Source organism: Cervus canadensis, chromosome 25 (genome assembly GCF_019320065.1).
Source record: "Cervus canadensis isolate Bull #8, Minnesota chromosome 25, ASM1932006v1, whole genome shotgun sequence".
In the NCBI taxonomy this organism is placed as follows: Eukaryota; Metazoa; Chordata; class Mammalia; order Artiodactyla; family Cervidae; genus Cervus; species Cervus canadensis.
In genome coordinates, this window is record NC_057410.1 from 27985066 (window position 1) to 28012894 (window position 27829).

A 27829-nucleotide genomic window follows, 5' to 3' on the forward strand; every position below is an offset into this window, starting at 1 on the left:
ATTAAATGTGTCATTGACATTCTGCAACTCGTTTTCTCTTTAGGGCGCTTATTACTTATTTGCAAGATGCTTTAATGGTAGCCTGGGTTGTAAGAAGGTGCAGAGACAGGGACTGTGTCTGTTTTGTTCTTCGCTTTGTGTACCCAGCGGGAGAACTATCCCCGATGTCCTCCAAAGTACGGTTCAGCTTTCTGTATATCTCTGTATTTATTTCTTCCTTCCCTCTTTCCAGCTTGACCTAACTAGTGTTTGCATCATCTCTTAGGTTCACTGATCTCCAAGAAGCACGGACTAACTGGAAAGATAGCTCAAGAATTATGGGCGTTTATCCTTAATTACCCTCTAGTCCCGACAGGGTTGGCCGGACCATATTTGAGATGGAAAGTCCCCAACCAGCTCCGCTACGGATTTCGGATTTCGGGGCTACTCTTTTTTCTCGGCCCGGAGGCACCCCTCCCCCGCCGCCCCGCGCCATCAAGGCAAAGAAGTCTCTTTGCATACACCAGACCCAAAGGCAGCGAACACCCAATGGCTGATTTGCATGCCCTCGTGTTACTGGTTGGAAGGGCGGCACGGTAGCCAATGATTTGCAGCGGTGTTTACCCAGCGGCGGGTCCGTGCCGCCGGGTGATGTAATGGAATCCTGGCTGGACTGGGCGCGGACTCCCTCCGGTCCGCTTGGTGACGTAGCGGCTTCCCCGGGCCCCACCCGACCCAACCCGGCCTGGCGCGGGGCTTTACGACCGCCCCCGGGAACACGGCGTGGGGCACTGCCGAGGCCGTAGCGCTGCAGCGGGGCCTGGCCCTATTCCTTCCGGCCCGGCGTTCCGGTCCCGGCCCGGCGTTCCGGGTCCCGGCCTCTCTGGGAGGGCCTGCTGGGCCAGATCTGATCTCTGGCAACGTGGAGAGAAATCTGGAAGCAGACAGCAGATTACCAAACTCGACTCCTCTGGGAATAGATTACCGGTCTCTCACTTCGTAAATCATCACGCAGTTCTGTAACGTTTTGCATTTGTTTGCAGCGAGCTTGTTTGATTTTGTTAATTTAAAAAATAAGTTACAGAAGATTTCTGTTTGTTTTTAATAAAGAGCCTGGCTTGGATTTAGGGGAAATCTTGGTATTAATTCCAGCTCTGTCACTTCCAGCCTGGTGACTTTCGCCACTGTTTCCTGTTGGCCCCGACGGCCTTCCATGGCAACTAGGGAAGAGCAAATGTGGAGACACTTTTAAAAGCACCCAGCAGGGCCCCTCCTCCTCTTATGTCATTCAGAGCATGTACTCCCATCTAGGTCACCCGTGGAAAGCCATGATCCCTGGGACAGCCCCTGAAAGGCCTGGTCTTTGTGCCCCCATTTTTTGCCCTTTAGTTGCTCCTAAACCTAGGGAAGGGGTGGGGGGACCCCAGCCTGGTATTTCTCCATCCTCAGAGTGAGGAAGGGAACCACGAAGGGAATCCCCTCCTCATTGAGGGCTGGGACCTGGACAGGGGAGCCCCTTCAGGGCCCAAATGGTCTGGGGCACCCCCTGGACATCCTTTTACCCCCACCCCCAGTGGGTCAGGGTGGAGGTTAGGTGGAATGGTGTCTCCCTGACTGGGCGGAGTTGGGTTACCCGGTTCTGCTACTGTGAGATGGAAGGGCATATGGGGAGCACCACTAAGGGTTTGACTGATCCTCCTGGTCCTGGGGGTTTGTGCCCCCAGGATCTCGACCCTATCCCCACCCCATACCTGTGAACTCTGAGGTCAATCTTTGTCCTCTGTGGAATGCTCTTCCTTCTCTCTGCCTTACCTGGTCCTGTCTGTCCCTTCACGCTGTGCCCATGTTCTCTTCTTGCAGGGAGGTGTCTTGTGTCCTGCTTCCCCAGCTTTCTGTGGCAAGAGCTTGTCCTTCTCCCTTAGGAATTTCCCAGAATGTGGGACAGCACTGGATGGGGTGTCTGTTTTCCCCTCTGGTCCCATCTCCTGAGCCGGGCAAGGAGTCGCCCTTCTCTCCTTCAGTTTTCCCGTCTGCAGCTTGTGCTCTGTGGTAGTTCCTGAAATTTGTGTAGAAAGAGGAGAAGCTAAGTTACAAAGAAAAGGACCAAGATGGTGCATACGAATTAGAGCACTGGTCTGGGAGATGGAAGGTGGGGGCTGTCGCCCTGGCCTGGCCACTGACTGACTGGGTCAAGGAGACAAGAGGATTGAAATTTACTGGACATCTGTCATGACATCATGAGGTGACATCATCCTCATCTTTGCAGCTCAAGCCTCCAGATAAACATACCATCTGGGCAAAGCCAGGGTGAGTACTTTGGATGTGCAGCTTGAAGATGAAGTCCCCAGCCCTGCCTTAACCCAAGTCCTCTTGTGTGGAAATGGCAGGTTTGTTACTGAGTCCCAGACTTCTTGCTGCACTCTTCTACCTGTATTATCAAAGATGCACTCTTCATGACAACTCTGTGAGATCGGTATGTTGTCATCCTCGTGTTTCCAGTGAAGAAACTGAAGGCCAGAGAAGGTAAGTAATTGCCCAGAAGGTACATAGTTGGTAATAGTGGGGACCAGGGTCAGTCTCAGGCCTCTCGAACCTATGTTCCTTCGGCCACCTCAGTCAGCCACCACAAGCCACATGGGCGTGTGTGTTTTAGCATTACATATTTTAATATATTTTTATTTCATTATAAAACAGGAGAGTATATAATAAAGCCAAGTTGTGCTAAAGTATTTATAGAAGGGAGAGACCTCTGTGGGCTGGAATTCTTCATGGAAAAAGTGGTAACTCAGACTTTTAAAAAATTTTATTCTTCCTGTCCAAATAAATGTATTTCTCCTACACAGGCAAATATTTTTAAAATGTATTTCAAAAGTTAGAATTCTGGAAAAAGAAAAAGAGGAGGTGGGGGTAGTGGCTTCTTTAAAAAGCCCATTTGGAAGGAACTCCTGGGGTAGGAAGGAGAGAAGGGTGGAAGGGGAAAGGAAAAAACCAGACTGATAGCCACCCCACCCCCAACCTTGCCATTTTTGAAGAATTGGTTTCTTTATCTCCATCTTGGCCTAATATTTGAATATGGGAAAGAAATATAGAGGTTCTGAGAAAGTGATTTTGAGACAAACCAGAGATTCTTGGGATCATTTTCAAAAGGAGAGAAAGAGACTTGTGAGTTGCAACAGGAGTTTAGGACAGGTCCAGGAAAGGATTTCTGAGGGTGGGCAGGAGGTGGGGAGAGGAATGTGGCCCCGGAATGAGGGCTGGGGTGGGGGGGGGGCGCGTGGGGCCTCTTCTGGAGAGTTTTGAATGCAGAAAAGATTCTTTGCTGCGTGGGGCCCGCCTGGATGCTGGGTTGACTAGCATGCTGATAATTTAAGGTGGCTCCAAACATGAGTAGGGGCTGGTGGCTTTGACCACACAGCACAGGACTGGTTCTGTCTGATGAGTGTCTCCCAGGGCCTGGCCTGCCTAGCAGCACTGGCGCAGACACCATAACCCCAGCCCCACCGCATCGGCCTTGGCCTGTCTCCCTGAACCAGCCCCTCCAAAGTGGGCTGCTGTTGGGAGACAAGGATTGATTTGCTCAAGAAAAGTATAGTTCTCCCATTTCCAAAGAGTGTACCAGTCACGTGGGAAAGAGAAAGCCTCCAAGACTCTCATCCCCAGGAAGGTTCTTACTGGGCAGAAGAGACTGGGCCACTCAGGGCCTCCTGGCCAGTGCAGGGGCCTCCGCATAGGTATCTCTTACACTAAGCACCTCTTGCACTAAGCAATTCTGTGGAACGGGAAAGTCAGGTTCCTAGAAGAAAGCAAGGAGAAAGTAACTATGAGAACCTGCTGTGTGCAAGGCAGTTCCACAGTTGTTCAGTCCTCCTGACTCCTGACACCCAGAAAAGGCTGATAATAGTATCATCCTCATTTTATAGGTAAAGAAACAGGCTGAGAGGTGAAGTGACTTGCCCTAGGTCACACAGCAGTATGGGAGGAGCTGCCTCGGGAAATGCTTCTCTCCAAGAGAAATTTCACCTTTCCAGCAAGTCCTCTTTCTCTAAGACGGCTTCTTGTGTGAATGCTGGACACCCTGCTGGCCGGGCCCCTTGCCCTTATGGTGGCCTGTAGGCCAAGCAAGGCTGGTGGGGGTGTCCGGGGTTCAGAGGGCCGGGGTCCTGTCCTCTCGAAGCAGTCTAATTGCTGTGTGACTTTGGACCGCTGCCGAGCCTCTCTGGGCCTCATTTTTTCCACCTCTTCCCCGGGGAAGCCCCAGGTAAATTTACTTAGAAGTCAGCTCTAGGTTTGCAGCCTCGGTCGGAAGGTGTTAGCAAGGCCACAGACGCTTCACCTGAAAAACAGCTCCCCCACCCCGGCCACAGCCGGGCGGATTATGTAACGGGGTGTGCAGCGAGGGTTGGGGAGGGGGGCCCGCGGGGCGGGGCGCTCGCGGCTATTCCGGGCGCCGCTATTTTTAGCCCCATTGATGAGGCTGCGTCGGCCGCGCCGCCGGGATTCCGGAGACGTCAATGGGCGCGCGTCACGGTCCCCGCCTGCCCGCCAGCCGGGGGAGGCGCGCCCCGGGCTGGGACGGCGGCGCGGGCGGCCGCGGGCTGCGGGGGCGGGGGGCGCGGCTGCGGCCGGAACTGCGGGGCGGGGGGCTGCCCGAGGGCTGGGGGCACGGGGCCGCGGCGGCGCGGCGGCAGGAGCTCTAGGCGGCGGCGGCACCGTGGGGGCCCGCGCGCCGTGCCCGCGACCCCCTGCCGCCCGGGCCATGGGCGCCCCCGCGCTGCTGAGCCGCTCCCCGCTGGTGGGGACGCGACCCCGGAAGGCGGGGGCGGAGAGGCCAGCCGGGCGAGCCGGGCCAGGTGAGGGGGCCGGGGAGGGGGCACGGGGGTCCCGGGGGTCCCGGAAGATGCTCGGGAAGAGATGGGTCTGCATGGGTGCGCGTCGCGGGGCCGGGGCCGCGCCAAGTCCCGCTTGGAGACCAGGGTGGTGGGGGTGATGGGGGTCAGGGACTGGATTCCCGGAGGAACCAGCTAGCTCCGAGTCAGCCCCCAAGTGAGGCGCCAGCGCTTTCTCACACCAGCCCGCCAAGGGTGGGGTTTGGCCCGCGAGGGGTGCGGGAGGTGGCCAGGCCGGAGAAATTCCTTCCATTTACCCGTTGGCTGCGGGGAACGGGTTCCAGGAGTTCAGTCCGCGAGCTCGGCTGCCAGGACGCCGAGCCGGGAGGGACCTGAGTTGCCCACTGCAACCCCTTCGTGGGCCGCAGCAGAGAAACTGAGTCTGCAGAGGGTCTCGTGGAGTCAGGGGCGGACCTGGGATTAGAAATGCTGCAGAAGTGGCATTTATGGTGGTTTCCAGTGGAGTATTCATTTGGGTTGGGGGGTGTGCTGGGAAAAGGAAGGCTGGGAAGGAAGAGGTAGGTGGGTTCACAACAGTTATGTCTGGTGCTGGTGGCGTAGGGGGTTGATAAGAGCCTGGTGGGAGGTTTCAGTGGTGGCTTCAGACATGGTCCTAGACCCTTGCTAGGGTCTTGCTCCAAGTGACTTGGATGAAGACTTGAAAGGGAAGCCAGCCAACTCTTTGTATTGACTGAGAGCTGAGTGGAACAATGACAAGTGTATAGTACAATAAAGCCAAGATTCCAAGCGATGGCAGACAGGGGGAAGGATGGGCCAAGCCCAGCAGAATGAATGTGACTGATTGTTAATTTTGAGGCCTGTGCTGGAGTTTAAAAAATTAGCTGAGAAGTTCAGTCTAGCAACCCAGGCCCCAGAGCTTCCCACTTGCTCTCTGGTGTTGGCTATCAAACTGCTCTGTGCCCACCAAACAGGTCCAAGGAGGGAAAGGGGGATGCCCAGGTTCTAATCCTGGCTTTGCCACTTAACTACCTGTGTGACCTTGGGCAGGTTGCTTAATATTTCTGTGCCTTCGTTATCTCCTTGTTAAAATGTTCATAATAATAATCGCTTCCTCATAGTGTTGTGAGGTTAAAAGAGTACATGGGTGTAAAGTGCTTAGTGATGTGTTTAGCACATCAAAAAAAAGTGAAAGTGAAAGCAACTAATCCTCAGTGCCTCCGACTCTTTGCAATCCCCTGGACTGTAGTCCACCAGACTTCTTTGTCCATGGAATTCTAAAGGCAAGAATACTGGAGTGGGTTGCCATTCCCTTCTCCAGGGGATCTTCCTGACCCTGGGATTAACCGGGGTCTCCTGCATTGCAGGCAGATTCTTTACTGTCTGAGCCACAGGGAAGTTTCTTGGTGTTCAACAAATATGAGCTGCTCTTGTTATTGTTGTTAAGAGTAATATGCCCACTTCTGGGTTGGGACATTAGCCAATGCAGAGTTTATGCTATCAGGAAGCCACCAGGGCTGCAAAGGGTCTGTCATTCATATCCTGTTGCAAGGAGTTTAGATAAGAAAAGTCTCAAATATGCCATAGGAGGGAGGAGGAGTTATCAGATGGGCACAGCTATTCAGGACTGGGATCCAGGGCTGGGGGCTGGACTCAATTGTGACTCAACATAAGGAAGACCCCTCAGACTTTGGGTATGCCCCCAGATAGAAGGGACACCTCCTTCACTGCAGTGTCAAACCTCCTCCCAGCCCAGTTCTGTTGCATGTGTGAGTCCCCCTCTCCCACATTCCACCAGTACTTACTGAGCACTGTTAGTGCTGAGCTCAGGTTTAGACACTGAACTCTGCAGTCTTTGCGACACACGTGTAAACAAATGAATGGCATTAGTCCTATGGAGATAATAAAAATAGATTAACGTTGCAGGGTGGGAGTGCAGGTGAAATGGGATCACCAGCCAGATTGATGGGAAGGAACTGGCCATACAGACATAGCAGGCAGTGACTTTCCTGGCAGAGGAAACAGCCAGTGCAGAGGCTCTGAGTCGAGAAAGAGAGCCCGTGGGGCTGGAGCACAGGGAGGAGGGGGAGCTGGAGCTGGGGACTGAAGTCTGGGCTGATGGTCCCGTTTCTCTTGGGAGGGAGTCACTTTCTCCTTCTCTAAGCCCACTCAGCCCTCCGTTTGTCCCCTGCGCAGTGCTGATTGTAACTGACCTTGATTCATTCCCCCATTGTAATCTCCTGGGGCCTACAGATCTTGGTTTACTCCTTGGATCTCCCAGTGTTCATGGTTCACTGTCTGGTTCACAGTAGGCCCTCAGTAAATGCTTGTGGAGGGACTGTTGATGTGGGACCAGAGATGGGATCAGATACCTGCTTTAAGATGTTTTGAATCACCTTCGGGGCACCAACTGGATCCCTGACTCTGGCTCCTGTTCTCAGGTACAAGTGGGGAAGACCCGGGCACTCAGGTTGGGCTTGACTGTGATAGAAGGTGTTTGGCCTCCCTTACTCCTCACCTGTGGGCTGGAAGGGAGAAAAGGGAGCCTGGGGGCTAGGGCCTGACCACAAACCGTTTCTGGGGGATGGGAAGATGACAGTGTCACTCTGGGAGGCAGGTGTCGGCCGTGGTCTGGGCCAGGTTTGCAGCCTGCTTTTGCTTTCTGTTTTTCTTTTGCCCTTACAATTGATTATACAGTGGAAGTGAGAAATAGACTCAAGGGATTAGATCTGATAGACAGAGTGCCTGATGAACTATGGATGGAGATTCGTGACATTGTACAGGAGACAGGAATCAAGACCATCCCCAAGGAAAAGAAGTGCAAAAAGGTAAAATGCCTGTCTGAGGAGGCCTTACAAATAGCTGTGAAAAGAAGAGAAGCGAAAAGCAAAGGAGAAAAGGAAAGATATGTCCATTTGAATGCATTGTTCCAAAGAATAGCAAGGAGAGATAAGAAAGCCTTCCTCTGTGATCAGTACAGAGAAATAGAGGAAAACAATAGAATGGGAAAGACTAGAGATCTCAAGAAAATTAGAGATGCCAAGGGAATATTTCATGCAAAGACGGGCTCAATAAAGGACAGAAATGGTATGGACCTAACAGAAGCAGAAGATATTAAGAAGAAGTGGCAAGAATATTCAGAAGAACTATGCAAAAAAGATCTTCACAACCCAGATAATCATGATGGTGTGCTCACTCACCTAGAGCCAGACATCCTGGAATGTGAAGTCAGGTGGGCCTTAGGAAGCATCACTATGAACAAAGCTAATGTAGGTGATGGAATTCTAGTTGAGCTATTTCAAGTCCTAAAAGATGATGCTGTGAAAGTGCTGCACTCAATATGCCAGCAAATTTGGAAAACTCCACAGGTGGCCACAAGACTGGATAAAGTCAGTTTTCATTCCAGTCCCAAAGAAAGGCAATGCCAAAGAATGTTCAAACTACCACACAGTTGTACTCATCTCACACTCCAGCAAAGTAATGCTCAAAATTCTCCAAGCAAGGCTTCAATAGTATGTGAACTGTGAACTTCCAGATGTTAAAGCTGGTTTTGGAAAAGGCAGAGGAACCAGAGATCAAATTGCCAACATCCGTTGGATTATCGAAAAAGCGAGAGAGTTCCGGAAAAACATCTATTTCTGCTTTATTGACTATGCCAAAGCCTTTGACTGTGTGGATCACTGCAAACTGTGGAAAATTCTTAAAGAGATGGGAATATCAGACCACCTGACCTGCGTCTTAAGAAATCTGTATGCAGGTCAGGAAGCAACAGTTAGAACTGGACATGAACAACAGACTGGTTCCAAATCAGGAAAGGAGTAGGTCAAGGCTGTATATTGTCCCCTTGCTTATTTAACTTATATGCAGAGTACATCATGAGAAACGCTGGGCTGGATGAAGCACAAGCTGGAATCAAGATTGCCGGGAGAAATATCAGTAACCTCAGATATGCAGATGACACCACCCTTATGGCAGAAAGCGAAGAAGAACTTAAAGAGCCTCTTGATGAAAGTGAAAGTGGAGAGTGAAAAAGTTGGCTTAAAGCTCAACTTTCAGAAAACTAAGATCATGGCATCTGGTCCCATCACTTCATGGCAAATAGATGGGCAAACAGTGGAAACGGTGACAGACTATTTTTTGGGGTCCAAAATCACTGCAGATGGTGACTGCAGCCGTGAAATTAGAAGACAGTTAATCCTGGAAGAAAAGTTATGACCAACCTAGACAGCATATTAAAAAGCAGAGACATTACTTTGCCAACAAAGGTCCATCTAGTCAAGGCTATAGTTTTTCCAGTAGTCATGTGTGGATGTGAGAGTTGGACTATAAAGAAAGCTGAGCACCAAAGAATTGATGCTTTTGAACTGTGGTGTTGGAGAAGACTCTTGAGAGTCCCTTGGACTGCAAGGAGCTCCAGCCAGTCCATCCCAAAGGAAATCAGTCCTGAATATTCATTGGAAGGACTGATGTTGAAGCTGAAACTCCAATACTTGGGCCACCTGATGGGAAGAACTGACTCATTGGAAAAGACCCTGATGTTGGGCAAGATTGAAGGCAGGAGGAGAAGGGGATGACAGAGGATGTGATGGTTGGATGGCATCACCGACTCAATGGACATGAGTTTGAGTAAACTCCAGGAGTTGGCGATGGACAGGGAGGCCTGGCGTGCTGTGGTTCATGGGGTCGCAAAGAGTTGGACATGACTGAACGACTGAACTGAACTAAACTTTGCCTTGTGTTTGGGGTTGGAAGCCCTCTGACTGATCTGAACTGCCTTCCCCTTCTTCATGCCCTGTTCCCCATCATACGCCTAGGGTCATTGGAGATGCTGGTAGCTCTGTAAGAGGAGAGTCTGGGTACTTTGGGCCAGAGGAATGCCCCTTAGCCTATGGACCCTGGGACAGAAGTTAGGAGGGTGAAGGGGCCCATCACCTACCCTCTTGGAGTTCCTCCTCATTCCCTCTATCACCCACCCTGGGAGCATCTACTTCTCTTTTCCTAGACTTCATCTCGGCCTGAAGGGCAGCCTGATAACTAGGGAAGATCCCACCTTGACTGGTCCTGCCCTCACCTTGAGGCCCAGTCAGGAAAAGAGAGGGCTGGGTAAGGGGAGGAAAAGGGGAGGTGAGAAGTGGGGTCTGGGTTGCCCCGGCTGAAGGCTCTGGCACCAGTAGGATCAGGGGAGAGGTTGAAGAGTTTGGGGGGATGGCACACACATGTGGTGTTGGAAGTAGAGCTCAGGTGCACCGAAGGAGCTTGGAATAGGGACCAGGGTCTGGGGTTAGCTTTTATGTGTCCTCCTTCAGTTCCTCCTAATAACAATGGCACCTATGTGGATCCAGCCCTAAGTCCTTTGCATGCAAATTCACTTTAAACCTGCTGGTAACCTTACGGTTGTTAATTTTAGAGACGTCAATTACAGATAGTCATTTTCACTGATGAGGAACAGAGAAGTTATGTAACTTGCCCAGAGTGACACGTGATGGAGCAAGGATTTGAACCCAGGCAACAGGGATCCAGCATCTGTGCTCTTCACCACTCTTCCCCAAGCTGGATCTTCCTGTTTTGTGACCAGAATCCCCTCATAGAAGAGTTCCTGAAAGTACCCATTGCTCAGATGAGAAGGCTGGGCCTCCTAGAGATGGGAGCATGGAGCCCTTGCCTTGTGGGGGCCTCTGAGGCTTTGGGGACCAAGTTGGAGCCCATTTAGGAGAGAGGGGTGTTTTGCTCTGTCCTAGCAGTGGCTCCCTTTTCTCTACCTCCAGCTGTCCTTTTGTGTACATCCAGGAGCTGAGAGCTTGGTTGAGGTACCACCTGCCACTGCACCCAAGAGTGGGGTTTAAGGTTCAGGGGCTGTGTCTCCAGGGCCTGGAGATGCTTCAGACACTCTCAGCAACTCCTGGCCACACCCCACATTCCCAAGTGCTGTTTGCTTGGGGTGTGGGCCCCCAACCTCTGATGCCCAGCTCAGGGGGCACCTTGAGCTGGCCTGTCCACCATCATGGCCTGGGCCCTGCCTCTGTTCCCATGTCTGTTTCTGGCTGTACTGTCTCCAGGGAATGGCCTTGCTGGCTGATTTCTCCTCTCTCACACGACTCCCTCTGTAGGCCTCCACCATGGACAGAGGCCAGCCCCAGCCCCTCCCTGGTGTCGGCTCCTTCTGCCAGGCCCCGAAGGCCCTAGGGATGGTCGAGTGTTGTTTAAGGTCCGTCGGTCCATCCAGAGGGGTAAGTGCCCTGCTGTTGCCCTTTGTATGCCCCTGGGGCCTCCTGAGCAGGTGGTTGGGGGGCCAAGGTGGGTGTGGGAGCTGCCTGAAGCGGATGTGGTTTGGGGGATGGAGGGGGAAGCCCTGCAGAGGTAGTAGGCGAGGCGCTGCTAGGCACAGGGAGATCTGATTTCTTTGCTAGTGGGGGTAGTGTGGGGGTGGGGAAGGGGGAAGCCTGACTTTCTTAGCAGTACAGGCTTGGGGGGGGCCTCTGGGCCTGGGTGTCATGGGGTTGTGAGGAGTGACGGCTGCCAGGGCAGCATGGGCCTGGTTCCAGGAAGTTGATGGGGTGAGGCTAGGGGTACCAGAGTCCCGATTACATCTTTACCCGAGAGAGCTGGAGTTCAGCTTGGTGCCCTGGACAGGAACCCTGTGATTCTCTTTTTCCTTCCCCAGAACTGAGGGCCATCTCTGGGCAGCAGCCCCGCCTCAGCCATCTCTGAGAGACCCCCTCAGGTGAAGTGGGAGCTGGCTCGGTATCCCCACCGGAACCCCAAACACTGTTGCCTCATGTGGCGTTGGTGTTCAGGGTCCAGAGAGTCCAGAGAGGTGGTTGGGGTGCAGAGGACAGGGTTTCTAGCTCTCCAAGCCTGCAGAGAAGGCGGGAAAGCCCTGGGAAGCAGGGCCTTCTGTGCTGGGGGCTGGACGGGGTGTGATCCTGGCCTGATGGCAGCAGGCGCTGGGCCACCAGCCTCGGGCCGGGGCAGGGAGAGGAGTTACTGTAAGTGGATGAGGCAGGTGTTCCTGGTCAGCTGGAGATCTGGATGCGGGAAGCACGTGAGTGAAGATGACAGCAGCGGGCCGGGTGACTTTCCCTCCGCTCAGCCCCCACCTCTGCCCTCAGCTCTGACTCGGCCTTCTGAGCGCCCGGCCTTCCCTCTGGGTACACAGTGGCTCCTGTGGGCAGAATTCCTCGCATTCAGTCCGTTGTCTGGAAGAGGGAGGTGATTGGGTGGAATTCCCATGCCAGATATGCTGCCAGGGGCACCCTGAGGGGCTGCCAAGGGGGCCCCATGAGCGCTAGAGCTGCTGGTCTTGTGACGTGGGCACCTGTCTGCCAGGCCCGGGCACGGGCCCAGGGTCACGCTCATGCCGGGGCTCCCGTCAGCTGACTATTTTGGGCTCTCGCTGAACCGGGCCAAAGTCAGGCCTTAGCCAAGAGGGCTCCGAGGCAGCGCCCCCGTCCCCAGAGGCCGGCTCTGGTTTCAGCTATATAAACAGAGAAGGACATGTTGCAGTGGAGGCTGCTCCACCTCCTGAGCCCACTCAGCTAGCACACAGCCCGGCCAGCAGGGCAGGCTGACTGGGCAGTCACGTCTCTTCCCACAGGGCTCCTCCAGGCCACCAGGAAGAGGCCCCAACCAGCCCTGGGAGTCTCCCTTGGTGCAGTGGTCCGGGACCTCTGAGAATCAAAGCAGGTCGTGTGGAGGAAGCTGGTGAGTCTTAGGAATGGGGAAACCAAGGCACTGAGGCTGGGCCATTTGGATCTCTTTTCATCATGACTGTCTGAGCTGTGGTTTCTTTGGCCTCAAGAGGAGGGAGGGAGGGGAAACAGGGTGGTCAGTCCTCTCAAGGAATGAGAATGAAAGCTTGACGGCCCTGGGATGGTGGGATTTGGACCACTTTGTGGTTGAGAACCAGGAGACGTGGAAGTCTCGTTCCTCAGAGATGTGCAACAGGCTCTTCAATCCTCCTATCCTGTTGACCCAGCCTGGATAAGGCCCTGGTCTGCTCAGGCTGGGGAGGGACGTTGGAGAGAGCTGGGTGTCAGACAGGCCCCTTGGTAAGGTCCCTGGCCCCCTCGCTGGTTGGGAATTGGGATCTGAACCCACAGATTGATGTCTCTGAACCCTCGACCCTTACCCTGCCCTCCTAGCCTGGCTTCCCGGCTGCTTGGGTGCCTGAGAAGCAGGGCTGAAGTGAGGCCTGGAGGGGCCGCCAAGCAGCTTGCCACAAACACACTCCCTGGGAGCCAGGCCAGGGGCTAGGGCCGGTGTGGAACAAGTGGGGCTTCTTACGTGGGAGGCTGCGTGCTCTCCTCCTTGGTTCTCGAAAGAAAAAAAAAATTTTCCCTTTCTGAACGTGAGTCTCTAAACGAATCCAGAGCCTGTGACTAAAAATACTTTAACAATAGGAAAATGCATCAGTCTTTCCGGCTGGGACTCGTTATCAGAGGGTTTTTATTTTGGAATTTGAAATTTTGCCCAAGGAGGCTGGGTGGAGACCTTGGGCAGGGGCAGGAGAACTTGGTGGGTTGTTGATGTTCTGCAAGGTGGTGGGAGACCCTCCAAGGGTGGGGGAGAGAGGAGCTGGCCAGGATCTGAGCAACCTGAGGGGATGGAAAGAGAGCTAAGGAGGGTGCAAATGAGGCGTGGGCCAGCTTTTCCCAAGGAACTCCGTGATCTTGTCTGTGTTTTTCAGTTCTGTCTGGATGTTCTTCCTGAAGGCTGGTCTTGTTCTTTTATGCTGTATGTTGATTCCTTCTGGCCTGAGAGGGGGCTGGGGGTGGAGAAATTACTTGACTGAAAATGACCTCTGTGGAGAGAGGTCTGATCTCCTTAATCAACCAGCTGTCTTCAGAGTATCAATTGAGCACTTGCTGCATGCAGTCTGGAATTTTCCTGGTGCTGGGTGGAGCCCCATCTCTGGACACACTCTCTTTTCCTCTCACTCAGCCCTGGAGGGGAGAGGCGGGGCAGGGGTACTATTTGTCTCCGATTCTTGGGGGAGGAGGGTGCGGGCCCCCCTAGTTGAGCTGATGGCCCTGGTGTCTCCTTTCTGTGCCCGCCACAGGATTCTGCTCTAGAGCCCAGGTCCCCAGACAGAGCTCCCATTTCACTGTGGAGCCTCCCCCTTCTGTCAGTGAATTCTCACAGCACTGGGATTTGTGATGTTGTCAGCGTTGGGCAGATGAGGAAACGCTCTGGGAGAGGGCAAGGGACTGGCCCGGGTCACACACCAGGCTTGCTGGCTCCTGGTCAAAGATGCATCTGAGAGTTCCTGTATCTTTTGCCCTGATGGGGGCTGGGCGAGACATGGAGAGCGGTGGCTGACCTGTGTGTCCTTGGGAGCCAGTTTTCCCGGAGGGAACAACATGCCTGGTCATGGCAGGACCTGGGCCAGGGCCAGAAGATGGTCACGCCTGGGCCTTACCCCGTATCCCCAGTTCCCAGAGCCGTCTGTGGCAGCCCCCTGGGGCAGTAGGCAGCACTTCCCTGCCCACAGCGCAAATCCCCCTGCTCGATGCTGATGCCGGGGCAGGAAGAGGAAGTGGCCGGGTCAGGCCTGGTGATGGGTCCTGGGGCTCAGGAGGGGAAGCTTGGCGGGGAGGAGGCAAAGCTCACTCCCTCTGCCCCCCCCCCCACCCCGGGAAGGGTGTGGAGGCCCATGGGTGGGGATGGTCTTGGTGAAAGTAGGACAAGTTCCTGCCCTTTGCTCAGCAGGGGCGGGGGCCAGCCTGACTGTGTGTGTGTGGGGGTGCAGTGTGGGAAAGGGGCAGTGCAGTTCCACTTCCTCCATCTCCTATTCACCCACCGTCTTGACTGGGGGACGATGGTGCACTCTGGCTGCCCATTTGGTGCCTGCCCTGGGCTACGTACTGTTTGAGGATGCCTACTGCCAAGGTAGGGGAGACAGGGCCTTGCTTTCATGTTTACATATTGGTTGCGGGGAGGGATGGTCTGAGCACGTAAGTCCATGGGCTGCAAAGGATTTGACGAGCAGGGATCAGGGCCTAGCTGAGCGATTCAGAAAACACACTGAGAGAGGAGACCTTTCTTGTGCTAGATACTGCAGGCTCTCCTAACCATAGCTATGCTGAGTCTGTGTTGATAGAACAAATACATGAGAAACACCCTCCATTTCTCTGTGATTTCAGTAAATGCCAGCGGCATCTGCATCCATTTGAATTGGTGTATCTCTCCCATCTAGACATGATTATTTGGGCTTCCCTGGTGGATCAGACGGTAAAAATATGTCTGCAACGTAGACCTGGGTTTCATCCCTGGGTTGGGAAGATCCCATGGAGGAGGGCATGGCAACCCACTCCAGTATTCTTGCCTGGAGAATTCTATGGACAGAGGAGCCTGGCAGTCTATATAGTCCATGGGGTCGCAAAGAGTCGGACACGACTGCACATTTTGTAAATAAACATTTTATTTCTGAGAGTATAACATACATACACAAAAGCATACAAACCATAGATGTGAAATCTTGAGAGTGTACAGTTTGATGACTTTTTCATAGTGAAGACACCCAGGTGACCATCGTTCAGACGAGGAACTGGGATGCTTCCAGTTCCCACAGAGATCTCCTTGTAGGCATTGCTGTTTTCAATTTACAGGCCGTGTGTGTACCTGGCTCTGTGGTTAGACTTATGAGACTCATGTCTCACAGGGTCAGAAGCCACAGCTCTGGAGTTCAGAGTTGAGGGCAGTGGGTCCAGCATAGAGCTGGGAGTTAGCAGGGATCAGGGGTGGGGTTCTGATTCCTGGCCCCTAAGCCACCATCTCCTTATTTATAAAATGCAGGTGGTAATTCCAAACATAGAAGGTTAGGGAGAGGGTGAAATGGAAGAATCCATGCAGTGTCCTAAGCCGAGGCTTAGGACACTGACCCTTCATTGGTATTCCCTACTCCTCACACCCCCAAATCTTCTGGTGAGAAGGTACTTATTACGAGTCAGGCTGGTCCAGGAGTGGGGGATGAGCTGAAGTCTTAGAAGGTCGGTGGGATTAGAGTAGAAGGAAGAGGAACAATGTGCCCAGTGGGTGGTGGGAAGGTTTAAGCCCAAGGTCTTTGTACTGGGGCAGTGGGGAGCCCGGTGGTGGTGACAGCACTTGGGCTGTGCTGTGGGAGTCTGCCCTTGGGCAGCTCTCTCTCGTCTCCAGCATGACATCTTTCCCTGCCCTTCCTGTGTTATCCTGGCCCTGCCTTACTTTCTGGTCCTCACCTCAAAGTTTTGGATACCTCTCATCCCGTGGTTATTACTTGTCCCTTTCCACCCCTTATCTCCCCTACAATGAGCTGTTCACTCTGACCTTGCTTATCTTAAGGGCTGGACTTAGTGAGGTCCCTTGGAGTCTCCATCTGCCCTTGGACCAGCTTATGCTTCAGGCCTCCCAAAGTTTGCATCTGTTATGCCTTTTCACCTTAGTTGGGTTCTACTAAGATTCTCTGGATTCAGAGCCCAAGGCCACCCTCCCTGAAGGCCATCTGGCCGGCAGGGATGAAGCTCAAGGTCCCCCAGTCCCTCTCCCCTCTGTCTTAGGCTAGGGGCTCCTGGCTGTGTTCCTACAGAGGGACTCTGCCCTTTTCTCCTTACTTATTTTCAGAGTGTAATGTGTTCTGAGACGCCAGCATCCCCCGCCTCCACAAGCATGGCCAGGTGGCAGCTGTTCTTGCCTCTCCCACCCTCTGCCTTCGGGACAGCAAGACTACTGCCTCCAAACCTGCCATCTCGCGCCCAGGTGGGGCCTGGGCTGCCCGCACAGCTCTGGAGGCTAGATGCTGAGATGTGGAGATGTAGGCTGGGAACCTGGACTGCTCCTTACCACACTTGAGTTCCCTGAGGCTCCTGGGTGGACTTTCCCATGGGAGGGTAGGGATGGTCTGTGTTGCTTTTTACAAATGGAAAGTGGCGGGGTGAATAGGAGGTGCTAGGGCTCAAGGCTGCTGACTCAGCTTTCAAAGAGCCGTTAGGGCTGCAGCGAATACACCTGTTTTTGTTTTGTGTTTTTGCTGGTGAGGTTTGGAGGGAAGAACCCTGACCTGTCTAATCAACTTTTGCTACCATACTAGAATTGTTTTATTTTCTGAGGAAGGCCCTGCTGGGGTGGGTGGGGAGGGGGGCTAGGTGGGGAAACCAGCCTGTGACATGACTGGATTAGTTTCACCAGCCCAGACTTGCCTGTGCCTCTGAGCAAGGTGCAGCTCTTCTGGGCGCCCTTGGGTCCTAATCTGCAAAATGGGAAGACATGAATTATATTAGTGATTTCAAAGCAGGTTTAAACTGTGGAATTTGTGTTTTTCCCAAGTAACATCTTAATGCAAAAGCCTAAGACAAAGAAAAACAAAACTTTGGTTAAAGATCATCCTACCCACACTTCACCATGAAGGTGGCCTTGAAGGGTCTTTGGAAGACAGTTTAGCAAAGGCCAGAGCTCTCCAAAGACTGGTCCGTTTTGAGAGCGTATGCTTCGATGGGGGAGCTATGCTAGGTTCTGACTGAAAGATACTGATGTTACTACATGGAGCCTGCTCCATCCGTCATGGATTGTAGGGTTTGAAGAGACAAACGGTGAAGGGGCGGTTTCTTAGTGGGTGTGGGCAGGGAGAAGGGCAAGTCACTGGCTTCGCTCAGATGCTCTGCTGCCTTCAGGTGCCAGTGAGGCACGGGCCATGGCTGCAATAGGAATAGAGGATCCAAGATTTTGGATTTTGGATTCAAATCCAAAATATGATTTCAGAAGAAAATGAAAAGTAGCGTGAGGCTTCAAAAGCAGAGATGGGAGGTGGGCAAGGAGTGCAGAGACAGCAGATGGTAGAGAATGGGTGATGTTTTTGAAGTGCTGGTGGGACCTTTGAGTGGGCAGAACTGAGGGCTGGAGAGCAGGGTGTGGGAAACCTGAGAGGGAGGTGAGAAAGAAGTGAGGAGCAGGAAGCGCCTCAAGGGTAGAGGGAAGTGCTGTTGGGTGACCGGGGGAAGCGAGAGTGGAGTCCTTGGTCACAGGCTCCGTGTGGACAGGGGGAGGGGAGGGGCTCTCCTAAATATCAGCCTTTTTTCCTTCCTGTCTTATCGAAGGTGCTGGCTCTCCAGACTTGGGGCACCCCAGGGACGTGAGGGGTGACAGCCCCATCTAGGGAAGGCTGCAGGTGGCTGCAGCCTGGCCTGTGCTCTGGTGCACAAGACACCCTGTCTGCAGGTGCTGGAGGTGAGGTGGGAGGGAGGGCTCATGGGCAGCGGAGGGGGTGAAGGGATCCCCTAGAGATGTAGTCAGGCTCCACCCGTGTGCCAGCACCTTGCTCTGTGACCTTGAGCAAGTGTCATTATTCCTCTGAGCCCGTTTATTTATAAAATGGGGAAGAGTCGGCACAAATTCGATAAGATTTCTCAGGCTCCACCCGGTTCTGAAATTCGGTAATTTCCCAATTAGAGTGCTCTCACCGTGTCAGGGGCCGGGGAGGATAGTGGTGAAAAATCTAGTTCAGCTGTGAAGCACAGCTTTGGCCTGTCTGGGGCCTGGCGAATCCCTGCCCTCTAGAAGATACTTTGCATAAGAAATTGGGGAGAGGGAGTAGGGAGTAAGTGTGTGTCTGTGTGGTGGTGGGGTACTGTGGTGTCTGACGTCCCTAGAAGGGAGTGTGTCTGTGTGGTGGGTACTGTGCTGTCTGCCGTCCCTGGCCAAACTCTCAGAACGAGACCCCGCTGGTTCCCCGGGGGGCGTCCCTGAGTTGCCCAGCCCAAGGCCTGCCCGGGCCGCCCAGCCGGGCAGTGGCACCCCAAGCCAGCAGGGAAGGCTGGGGAAGGTGCAGAGGCGGAGCCAGGCGCAGTCGTGGCTCCCAGGAGCACCCGGAGGGTTAGGAGATCCTCGTCCGGGGAAGCCCCGCGGCTTCGGAGCTAGAGCGCCCTCTTCTCGGGCTGTGGCCCTCGGGCCTATTTTCTGCCCCGGGGGGCCGGGGTCCTGGGGCCGGCCAGCGGAGCCTTGCGAGTCCGCGAGCTGCTATTTTTAGCCGGCGCGGCGGGCGCGAGGGGACTATTTATAGATCAAACAATCCGCGCTCCCTGCGTCAATGGAACCCCGCGTGCGTCACGCGCGCAGACATTCCAGGCCCCCCCTCTCGCCCCGCCCCCTCGGGCTCCCCGGCCCCGCGCCTCCCCCTGGCCGCCTCCCGCCGGAACCGCGCCGCCCCCCGCGCCCTTGTATGGCCAAAGCTCGCCGGGCCGCGTGCGTCAGTGGCGCCCCCGCCCCTCCCCGTGCGTCACGGAGCGCTTAAGAGCAGAGTCCGGCGCGGCCGGGAGTCCCAGTGGTGGAGGCTGCGAAAGTTGGGGGGAGTGTGCAAGACCTCGGGAGCGCACGCGGGACCAGGCTGCGACTTGGGGCGCCGGTCCCCGGCAGGGGGAGCAGAAGCCAGCCGGGTAGGTGCCCCCTGGAAAGCGTGCATCTCAGCGGGGCTCTCCGTTTTGGTTTTGTGGCGGGGAGGAAGGAGGGGGGGGTGTTGCATGGAGATGAGTGTTTGCGAGGACCGAAAGAATGTTTTGGGGTTAGCATGAAGGAGGGCGAGTATAGGATGCAACTCTGGCATGGGGGTTAGGGGTTGGAACGGGATGAAGACCCAGATGGGACTGGAGTCTACTGGGTGCTGTCTATGTGTTTTGGGAGGCGGGGGTCTGTGCAAGGTGGAAGCCTCAGAGTTCAGTAGGAGGCTGGCTAGAGTTCAGTCTCCCAGGGTCCCTTAGTTGGCACAGGGCACCCAGGACTTAGTTGCTGATGGGGGTCTCAGTACACTGTGGGGAAAGGGGCACAGAGTTTTGGGCTGCTGGGATCCGACTCCTTCCAGGATTAGATTTCCAAAAGGGTCTCCTTCTTCTCAGCTTGTCAGCTCACTCCTATACCCCTAGTTGTTTTCTTAACACTTATTCTTAATGCTGTGGGTTAGTTTCTAGGGTTCCCCAGTTGGAAGTTTCTGCCTGAACTATCTTAGGAGAGGTCTGGATTGTCCAAGCAAATGGCTTAACATTGGTGACTGAGCTGTGGAGGGGGTGCTGGTGTGTGTTGGAATAAAAGAGGCTGCTTACGGCAGAGCACAGTCTCTGGAAGCATAGGGAAGATTGTTTTTTAATGTAGCTTGAATCTGTGTGTGTGTGTGTGTGTGAGAGAGAGAGAGGTGGAAAGCTTGGTCCTTGGGGATCCTTGATAGAGAGAGAGAGGTGGAAAGGTTGGTCCTTGGGGATCTTGATTGAAGTTGCTGATGTTGGAGTCTCTGGTGGGGTACCACCTAGAGGATCCCCCTCCGCAGTCTCTGTCGGATCAGACAGGTAGGGTGCAGCCTGAGGCTTGTTTAGCACAACAGGTGCAAACCACATTGTTGCCAAGACCTGCCTGAAGCCGGATTCTCCTTGCTCCTTCCTTCAACCCCGCCTCTTCCTTCTCCTTGTGTCCCTGCCAAAGGCTAGATGGAGGTCCCTATCTTGTGTCATTAAGTACCTGCATGAAGGCAGGAGTGGGGGTAGTTTGTGGGGGTTGATCCGGATGTGGAACTTCCAAGTGGAGAAACGGGATTTGAATAAGTCTGGAATGCCCAGCCCAGTCCTGCGTAGCTGCTGGCTCTTTTACTCCACCCCAAAGCCTTCCCTGCCAGGCTGTCATAGCGCAAACAGACAGGGCCAGCCTTATCACTTGCAGGTACTTTATGCCTGTGGATGGGCGCCACTGGTTGGTGGGGCCAAAGTTTCTAGGGGCTCTGTTGTCTGGGTTGGTTGTGGGAGTGTCAGGACAGGGGTGGAGCTGCCCTGTCCAGGGCCCAAGGAGGCGGGAGAAAGCCTAATACGGGAGAATTCCCCAGGCTCTTGGCTGGGAGGTAATGCCAGCTTTTGCCCCCTCCTGCTGTCCCCCTTGATTATGGCACTCCCTGTTTCAGCTTGCTTTTTTCCCCAGCCTCCCTCCCTGACTGATGAGGCCAGGGTCACGGAGACCCCGGGCAAGGAGGTAGGATGAGAGCCTCCTCTCTACGTTAACTTTTGACTTGTCTGTGAACTTAAAGGTCCCCCTGAATGATTCTCTCTGCTCCTTCAGATTCCTCTGCATTTGAGGGAGTGTAAGCCCCCTTTGCCTGAGCTCCTGGGTTATTCAGGGCACAGAACTCTTTAGTGGAGGGACCCAGACTTCCATCACCCCCAGCAGGCTTATCCTCTGCCCTACATAGCCATCTCAGGTAGTCTGCTGGACTCTTTAGTGCTCTCGTTAAAATAATAGGGGGAGATGCTGCAGGGATAGCAGAGAAGTTCCCTTTCAGGACTTCAAGTCCAGGGGCTGCTCTCCTCACCACACTGCCCCCTCCAGCATATGGCCTTTGAAGGTCTGGAGCCCTGTTACCTGATCCCTTGGGGTACTGGGGAAGGAGGTTGGGCCCCTTTCCTCTTTGCTTCTGGGAGCATCCCAGGCAGTGTAGAGTGGGTGCCCATCCCCAGATGGCAGGACTGGGGTGCGCGTGGGATCTACAGCCTTTGCTCAGTATGTAGGGTGAGGGTGGGGTTGGGGATGGGGGTAGGGACAGGCTAATTGCTGTTTAGGCTGCTTTCATAGGCAGCTGGGCCTTCACTCCCAGCTCCTCTTCCACTTGCAGGATGTTGTTCTTCATCTCAGGCACTGTGGGGGGAGGAGGGGAGGGGGTTTTGCAGAGACTGAGCCATGCCTGGGAATATTCCCAGAAGTGCCAGGTTGGAGGAACGGCGTATCTGCTCCCTGGACTGGGCTCCGGCTTTGCCTGGCTGCCTCTCCCACCCACCCTTCTCCCAGCCCCCACTTGCGCCTTACCCAGTTAGGGAGAGGCAGGGGGCTGGACGAATACAGCTTTCCCCTGTTCCAGCAGAGAAATGCTGGCTACATGCCCTCCCTAGGGTTCCCAGGCTGCCCGGGGTGTGGCTGGCCTTCCGACTTGAGCCCACTCTTGCTGGGATCTTGCCCAGGGACTTTGTGACATGGATGTTGAGATGGTACACGGGCCAGGTGCCAGGATTCCTGGGTACTGTGGTGGGCTATGGCCCCAACGCCTCAATGTCCCATGTCTGGCTGGGAGTCCTGCCACCTGGCCGCTCAGGGTCCTATACTTAGAGGTCAGGCTTCAGGCCTCTTACTGACTTCTCCCTCCCCCCCGCTTTGGTCTCTTCCCTCTCCAGAGATGCCCTGTATCCAAGCCCAGTATGGGACACCAGCACCAAGCCCAGGACCCCGTGACCACCTGGCCGGCGACCTCCTGACCCCCGAGCTCAGCAAGCCCATCATGGACCTGGCCAGCCCCGAGGCGGCCCCCGCTGTCCCTACCGCCTTGCCCAGCTTCAGCACCTTCATGGACGGCTACACAGGGGAGTTTGACACCTTTCTCTACCAACTGCCGGGCACGGCCCAGCCATGCTCCTCGGCCTCCTCCTCGGCGTCCTCCACGTCCTCATCGTCAGCCACCTCCCCAGCCTCTGCTTCCTTCAAGTTCGAGGACTTCCAGGTGTACGGCTGCTACCCTGGCACGCTGAGTGGCCCTCTGGACGAGACCCTGTCCTCCAGCGGCTCTGACTACTATGGCAGTCCCTGCTCAGCACCGTCACCATCCACGCCCAGCTTCCAGCCACCCCAGCTCTCTCCCTGGGATGGCTCCTTCGGCCCCTTCTCGCCCAGTCAGACTTATGAAGGCCTGCGGGCATGGACAGAGCAGCTGCCCAAGGCTTCTGGGCCCCCCCAGCCGCCGGCCTTCTTTTCCTTCAGCCCTCCCCCCGGCCCCAGTCCCAGCCTGGCCCCAAGCCCCCTGAAGCTGTTCCCCTCACAGGCCGCCCACCAGCTGGGGGAGGGAGAGAGCTATTCCATGCCAACAGCGTTCCCAGGCCTGGTGCCCACTTCTCCCCACCTTGATGGCTCGGGGAGGCTCGACGCGCCCGTGACCTCTGCCAAGGCCAGGAGTGGGGCTCCGGGTGGAAGCGAGGGCCGATGTGCTGTGTGTGGGGACAATGCTTCCTGCCAGCATTATGGTGTCCGCACCTGTGAGGGCTGCAAAGGCTTCTTCAAGGTACTGGGCCACCCTGGGTGTAGCTTTTTATGAGAAGTGGGGCAGGCTGGTCTGTCACCCCAGTGGGCTTTGTGGTGGCTTTGACTGGGTTCTCCTTCCAACAAGTCTGCTCTTTAGGAAGAGGGCAGGCTTGGCCCGGTGGGCTGCCATCCTTGGAGCAGGGAACTGGGATCTTCATGCTGACACTGGGGTGGTAGAGAGATGGAGGGGGGGGGGGTGAGAGTGGGGCAGAGGGTGCAGGCTGTGGGGTTACCCAGGAGGGGGAGTTTCTGCGGCCAGCCTCTGGTTTTCCTCTGCCTGGCCTCCCCCTACTCAAGGTCCTGGTGGGAAGGAGGGGGGTGCCCAGGCACTCGTGTTCCTGGCACGAGATGAAAGGATCTGAGGAGAGGGCTTGGTGCTGGAGGGCTGGGGGTGGACTTGGGAACAGGCTGTGTGTTTGTCCCAGCGCTGGGTGCCTGCTTCATTGCCCGTCCCCACCCCCAGCCCCTCCTTAGCCCTCTCGTGTCTGCCTCAGGGAAGGGGCAGGCGGACACAGGCACGTTAAGAAGTGTCAGTGTCTGGGCTGCTGGGGAGCCCCTCGCCCCTCATCCTGTGTCCTGAGGGTAAGACCGAACCCTCCCCCAGTGTCCCCAAGACTTACTTTCTTCCTCCCCCAACCCATCCATCTTATCCTCCCCTGCCACCCAAATGTTAGAAAAATAGTTGTGAACAGAGAGCGCTTTTGTCTGCAATGGCAGTAGGATCTGAACAGGCCCCTCCCCTGGGCTCCCCCCCACCCCCACCCCACACTCTGACAGCCTGTTCCGTGTTGGCCCCCCCCCCCCAGCGCACAGTGCAGAAAAATGCCAAGTACATCTGCCTGGCTAACAAGGACTGCCCTGTGGACAAGAGGCGGCGAAACCGCTGCCAGTTCTGCCGCTTCCAGAAGTGCCTGGCCGTGGGCATGGTGAAGGAAGGTGGGTGGTTGGGACAGGCCCCGAGGGGCAGAGGTGGGCCGGAGCGGGGTGGGGCACACAGAGCCCCCCACCCCCGGACATCTGTCCTGGTGGGCCGCAGGGGAGGGCATGCCTGGGCCTTACGTCCTCCCCCGCCTCCAGTCCACCTGCCTGCCTTGTGGGAGCGGAGGTCACTGCAGGGTCCCCTGGGTTCTCGGGGGCTCTAGCTCCTCATGCTTGGGTGTGCTTCTAGCACTGGGGTGCACAGCTTGGGCTGGGAATCCCTTACCTGGGCCCCTTTCTCCTTGCCTCACTCCTGCCCGTTTCTCTGCAGTTGTCCGGACAGACAGCCTGAAAGGACGGCGGGGTCGGCTCCCTTCAAAGCCCAAGCAGCCCCCAGAAACCTCCCCAGCCCACCTACTCACCTCCCTGGTCCGGGCGCACCTGGACTCGGGGCCCAGCACTTCTAAACTGGACTACTCCAAGGTGAGGCCCTGCCCAACCCACATTCGGCACTTCCTACACGTGAGAAAGCCACCCGCCCAGCCCCCAGTTCCACAGATCAAAAAGAGGGTTGGCCCCTCTAGGCTGACCAGATGGAAAAATGTACCCCTCTGGGCAGTGGCCAATTGAAAAAAAAAAATGTGCTCCTTCCAGCAGCCTCGGCTCTGGGTTAACAGGCGAGAAGTTGGCAAGCAAGCGTGGGCGGGATCTCGGCTCTGTTCTCACCCTTGGGGTCTGGCATCCCGGGGCGTGACATGGCTGCACACAGCCGCCTGGGTGTGGGGCTCTTCCTGGGGTCTGACCCCGTTGGACCACCTGCCAGTTCCAGGAGCTGGCGCTGCCCCACTTCGGGAAAGAGGATGCTGGGGATGTGCAGCAGTTCTACGACCTGCTCTCGGGTTCCCTGGAGGTGATCCGCAAGTGGGCCGAGAAGATCCCCGGCTTTGCCGAACTGTCTCCTGGAGACCAGGACCTGCTGCTGGAGTCTGCCTTTCTGGAGCTCTTTATTCTCCGTCTGGCCTACCGGTGAGCGTCCCACTGAGTGTTGAGCCCTCGGCCGGCGCCCTGCCCTCCAGCCCCTCCTCCTGACGGCTGTCTGCTCCCCCACCTGCCAGGTCTAAACCAGCCGAGGGGAAGCTCATCTTCTGCTCAGGCCTGGTGCTGCACCGCCTGCAGTGCGCCCGTGGCTTCGGGGACTGGATCGACAGCATCCTGGCCTTCTCTCGCTCCCTACACAGCTTGGTGGTCGACATCCCCGCCTTCGCCTGCCTCTCTGCGCTTGTCCTCATCACAGGTGGGAGGCCGGTCCCCAGACCCAGGGAGATGGGGAGGGCCTGAGGGCCTGGCTCTGGATGTGCCAGTGTCTGGTGTTTCCTGGGCCCCCTGCATTGTGGAGTGAGGGTGACGAGATGTGGAGTGAGGGTGACCAGATGTGGAGAGGGCAGGCATGGCTCAGGGCAATGTAGTTGGCGGTTGGCAGAGCCGGGTTTCAGGCCTAGCTGTGGCTGACTGCAAACCATCAGTCCCTGACATAGCCCAGGTGACTCAAGATCCTGATTGTGTAGGTGTCATGTGTGGCCTAAAGTTTGGGTTTTTTTTTAAATCTTACTGAATCATGTTGCATGGAAATTTTCACAAAGTGTATGCACATAAATAACACACAGATCAAGAAACAGACAAGGGGCTTCCCTGGTGCCTCAGTGGTAGAGAATCTGCCTGTCAACGCAGGAGACACGGGTTCAATCCCTGATCTGGAAGAGTCCCACATGCTGTGGAGCACCTAAGTGCCTGTGCCATAACTACTGAGCCTGTGCTTTAGAGCCCAGGAATCACAACTATTGAAGCCCATGAGCTGCAACTGTTGAAACTCTCCTGCTCTAGAGCCTGTACTCCGCAATAAGAGAAGTCTTACAGTGAGAAGCCTGTGCACCATAACTAGAGCGTAGCCCCTGCTCGTTGCAGCTGGAGAAAGCCCCCGTAGCAACTGAGACCCAGCACAGCCAAAAATAACTACATAAATAAAATTATATTTTAAAAAAGAAACAGGGATGACCAGGACCCCAGAACCCCTCCTTGTGCCCCCTTTTAGTCATTAGCCCCCCGAAGGGTAGCTGCCACTCTGACTGCTAACAGCACTAATTAGCTGTGCTGGTTGTGTACTTCGTGTAAATGTGTAAACGTAATTGTGCAAGAGACGAGCTTTTGGCATTAAATGCGAAGGTTTTCAGGTCTTTATTTGTTAAAGCACCAGAATCTGCCCCATCTCTTTCTTTTTAAAAAATATTTACTCATTTATTTGACCGCATCAGGTCTTAGTTGTGGCACACAGGATCTTTTGTCGTGGCGCAAGGACTCTAGTTATGGTTTGTGAGCTACAGAGCACATGGGCCTTGCTAGTTGAGGCATGTGGGATCTTAGTTCCCCTACCAGGGAGCATGCCTCTGTCCCCTGCACTGCGAGGCGGATTCTTAACCACTGCACCACCAGGGAAGTCCCCGACCAGGGACTTCCCCTGCCCCATCTCTTTTTCAGTTAATTTTTTAAGTTAAGTTTCACAAGGCTACATAGGACCAAAAAAACTGTAGGACAGAATCTGAGGTACTTTCGGCTGCAGAGAGAGCACTGGATTTTGAGGCCTGCTTTCTTTGGAGGTGACATCTATAATGCTGCTACACAAACCCAGGGTTTCTCACAATAGTCTGGGGTGTTAGTTGCTCAGTCATGTCCAGCTCTTTGCAACCCCATGGACTGTAGCCTGCCAGACTCCTCTGTCCATGGAATTCTCCAGGCAAGAATACTGGAATGGGTAGTCATTCCCTTCTCCAGGGGATTTTCCTGACACAGGGACCAAACTCTGGTCTCCTGCATTGCAGGCGGATTCTTTACCATCTGGGGTGGGGGTGACCAAAACCCAAAAAAACACTGGGCTAGTCAGTAAAAGCTGCTTAAGGTTTTATTTCCTCTCTGTGACCTTAGGCAAGTCTTGTAACCTCTCTGGGCCTCACTTTGTCCCTCGGAAGATGAGGATGACGAGCACTGCTGCCTTGCTGGGCTTCTGGTGGGGCGCCTGTGCTTCTGTGGAGTGCAGGGGGGCGTGGGAGATGGTCCGTAGCAGTAGCTCCAGAGACCTGGGGGCAGCCGACTCTGCAGGGGAGAGGGGCGTTGGGTTCTGGGCAGTGCGCCTAATCCCACACCTTGTCCCCCCCTCCACCGCAGACCGGCACGGGCTGCAGGAGCCTCGCCGGGTAGAGGAGCTGCAGAACCGCATCGCCAGCTGCCTGAAGGAGCACGTCTCGGCCGAGGCGGGCGAGCCCCAGCCGGCCAGCTGCCTGTCGCGTCTGCTGGGCAAGCTGCCCGAGCTGCGGACCCTGTGCACCCAGGGCTTGCAGCGCATCTTCTACCTCAAGCTGGAGGACCTGGTGCCCCCTCCACCCATCGTCGACAAGATCTTTATGGACACGCTGCCCTTCTGACCCTGGCCCGGGAACATGCGCGCACTCGGTGTGCGGGCTCATAATGCCACCCCACGTGCCTTTAGCCCATGGCCCACGGACCCCCAGAGCATCACCCCGGCCTGGGCCTGAGCTGCAGACTGGCTGCCCCTCCCCCTTGTTCTCTGGGAGGTCAGCGGGGAGCTCATGCCCTGGGGGAGAGGGATGCATTCACAGGGGTGACCCTTACTATTTGTCTTACCCCCCCAGCCCAGCCCTGGTCTTCATGTTTTTGTAAGATAAACCGTTTTTAACACACACACCGCCATGCTGTAAATAAGCCGAATGCTGCTGTAAATACAGGAAGGAAGAGGTTGAGGTGGGAGTGGGGGTTGGGAGGGAGGAATGGGCCCCCACCAGCCGCCTCCTACTTACTCTCTTGCCGCCCTCCTTCCACATGTACATAGACTCACTCTAGGAGGAAGACAGATGACAGATTCTGACATTTATATTTGTGTATTTTCCTGGATTTATAGTATGTGACTTTTCTGATTAATATATTTAATATATTGAATAAAAAATAGACATGTAGCTGAA

At 55.2% G+C, this 27829-nt stretch overlaps 1 protein-coding gene across 5 annotated transcripts; it reads left to right on the top strand.

Annotated features, from left to right (window-relative positions):
• The first annotated feature begins 4646 nt into the window (after positions 1–4646).
• Positions 4647–27829, top strand: NR4A1 (nuclear receptor subfamily 4 group A member 1). Of its 5 annotated transcripts, XM_043446438.1 has the most exons (10): positions 4647–4829; positions 10931–11050; positions 11485–11544; positions 12418–12524; positions 21986–22863; positions 23690–23819; positions 24133–24284; positions 24625–24827; positions 24917–25095; positions 27018–27829. In XM_043446438.1, the coding sequence occupies exons 5-10, from the start codon at positions 21988–21990 to the stop codon at positions 27272–27274; spliced, it is 1797 nt and encodes a 598-aa protein (XP_043302373.1). In that variant the 5' UTR covers positions 4647–4829; positions 10931–11050; positions 11485–11544; positions 12418–12524; positions 21986–21987; the 3' UTR covers positions 27275–27829. The 5 variants fall into 5 exon arrangements, with proteins under 5 accessions (XP_043302373.1, XP_043302371.1, XP_043302374.1 ...); XM_043446436.1 differs by lacking the exon at positions 11485–11544; XM_043446439.1 differs by lacking the exons at positions 4647–4829; positions 11485–11544 and having other exon boundaries at positions 10511–11050.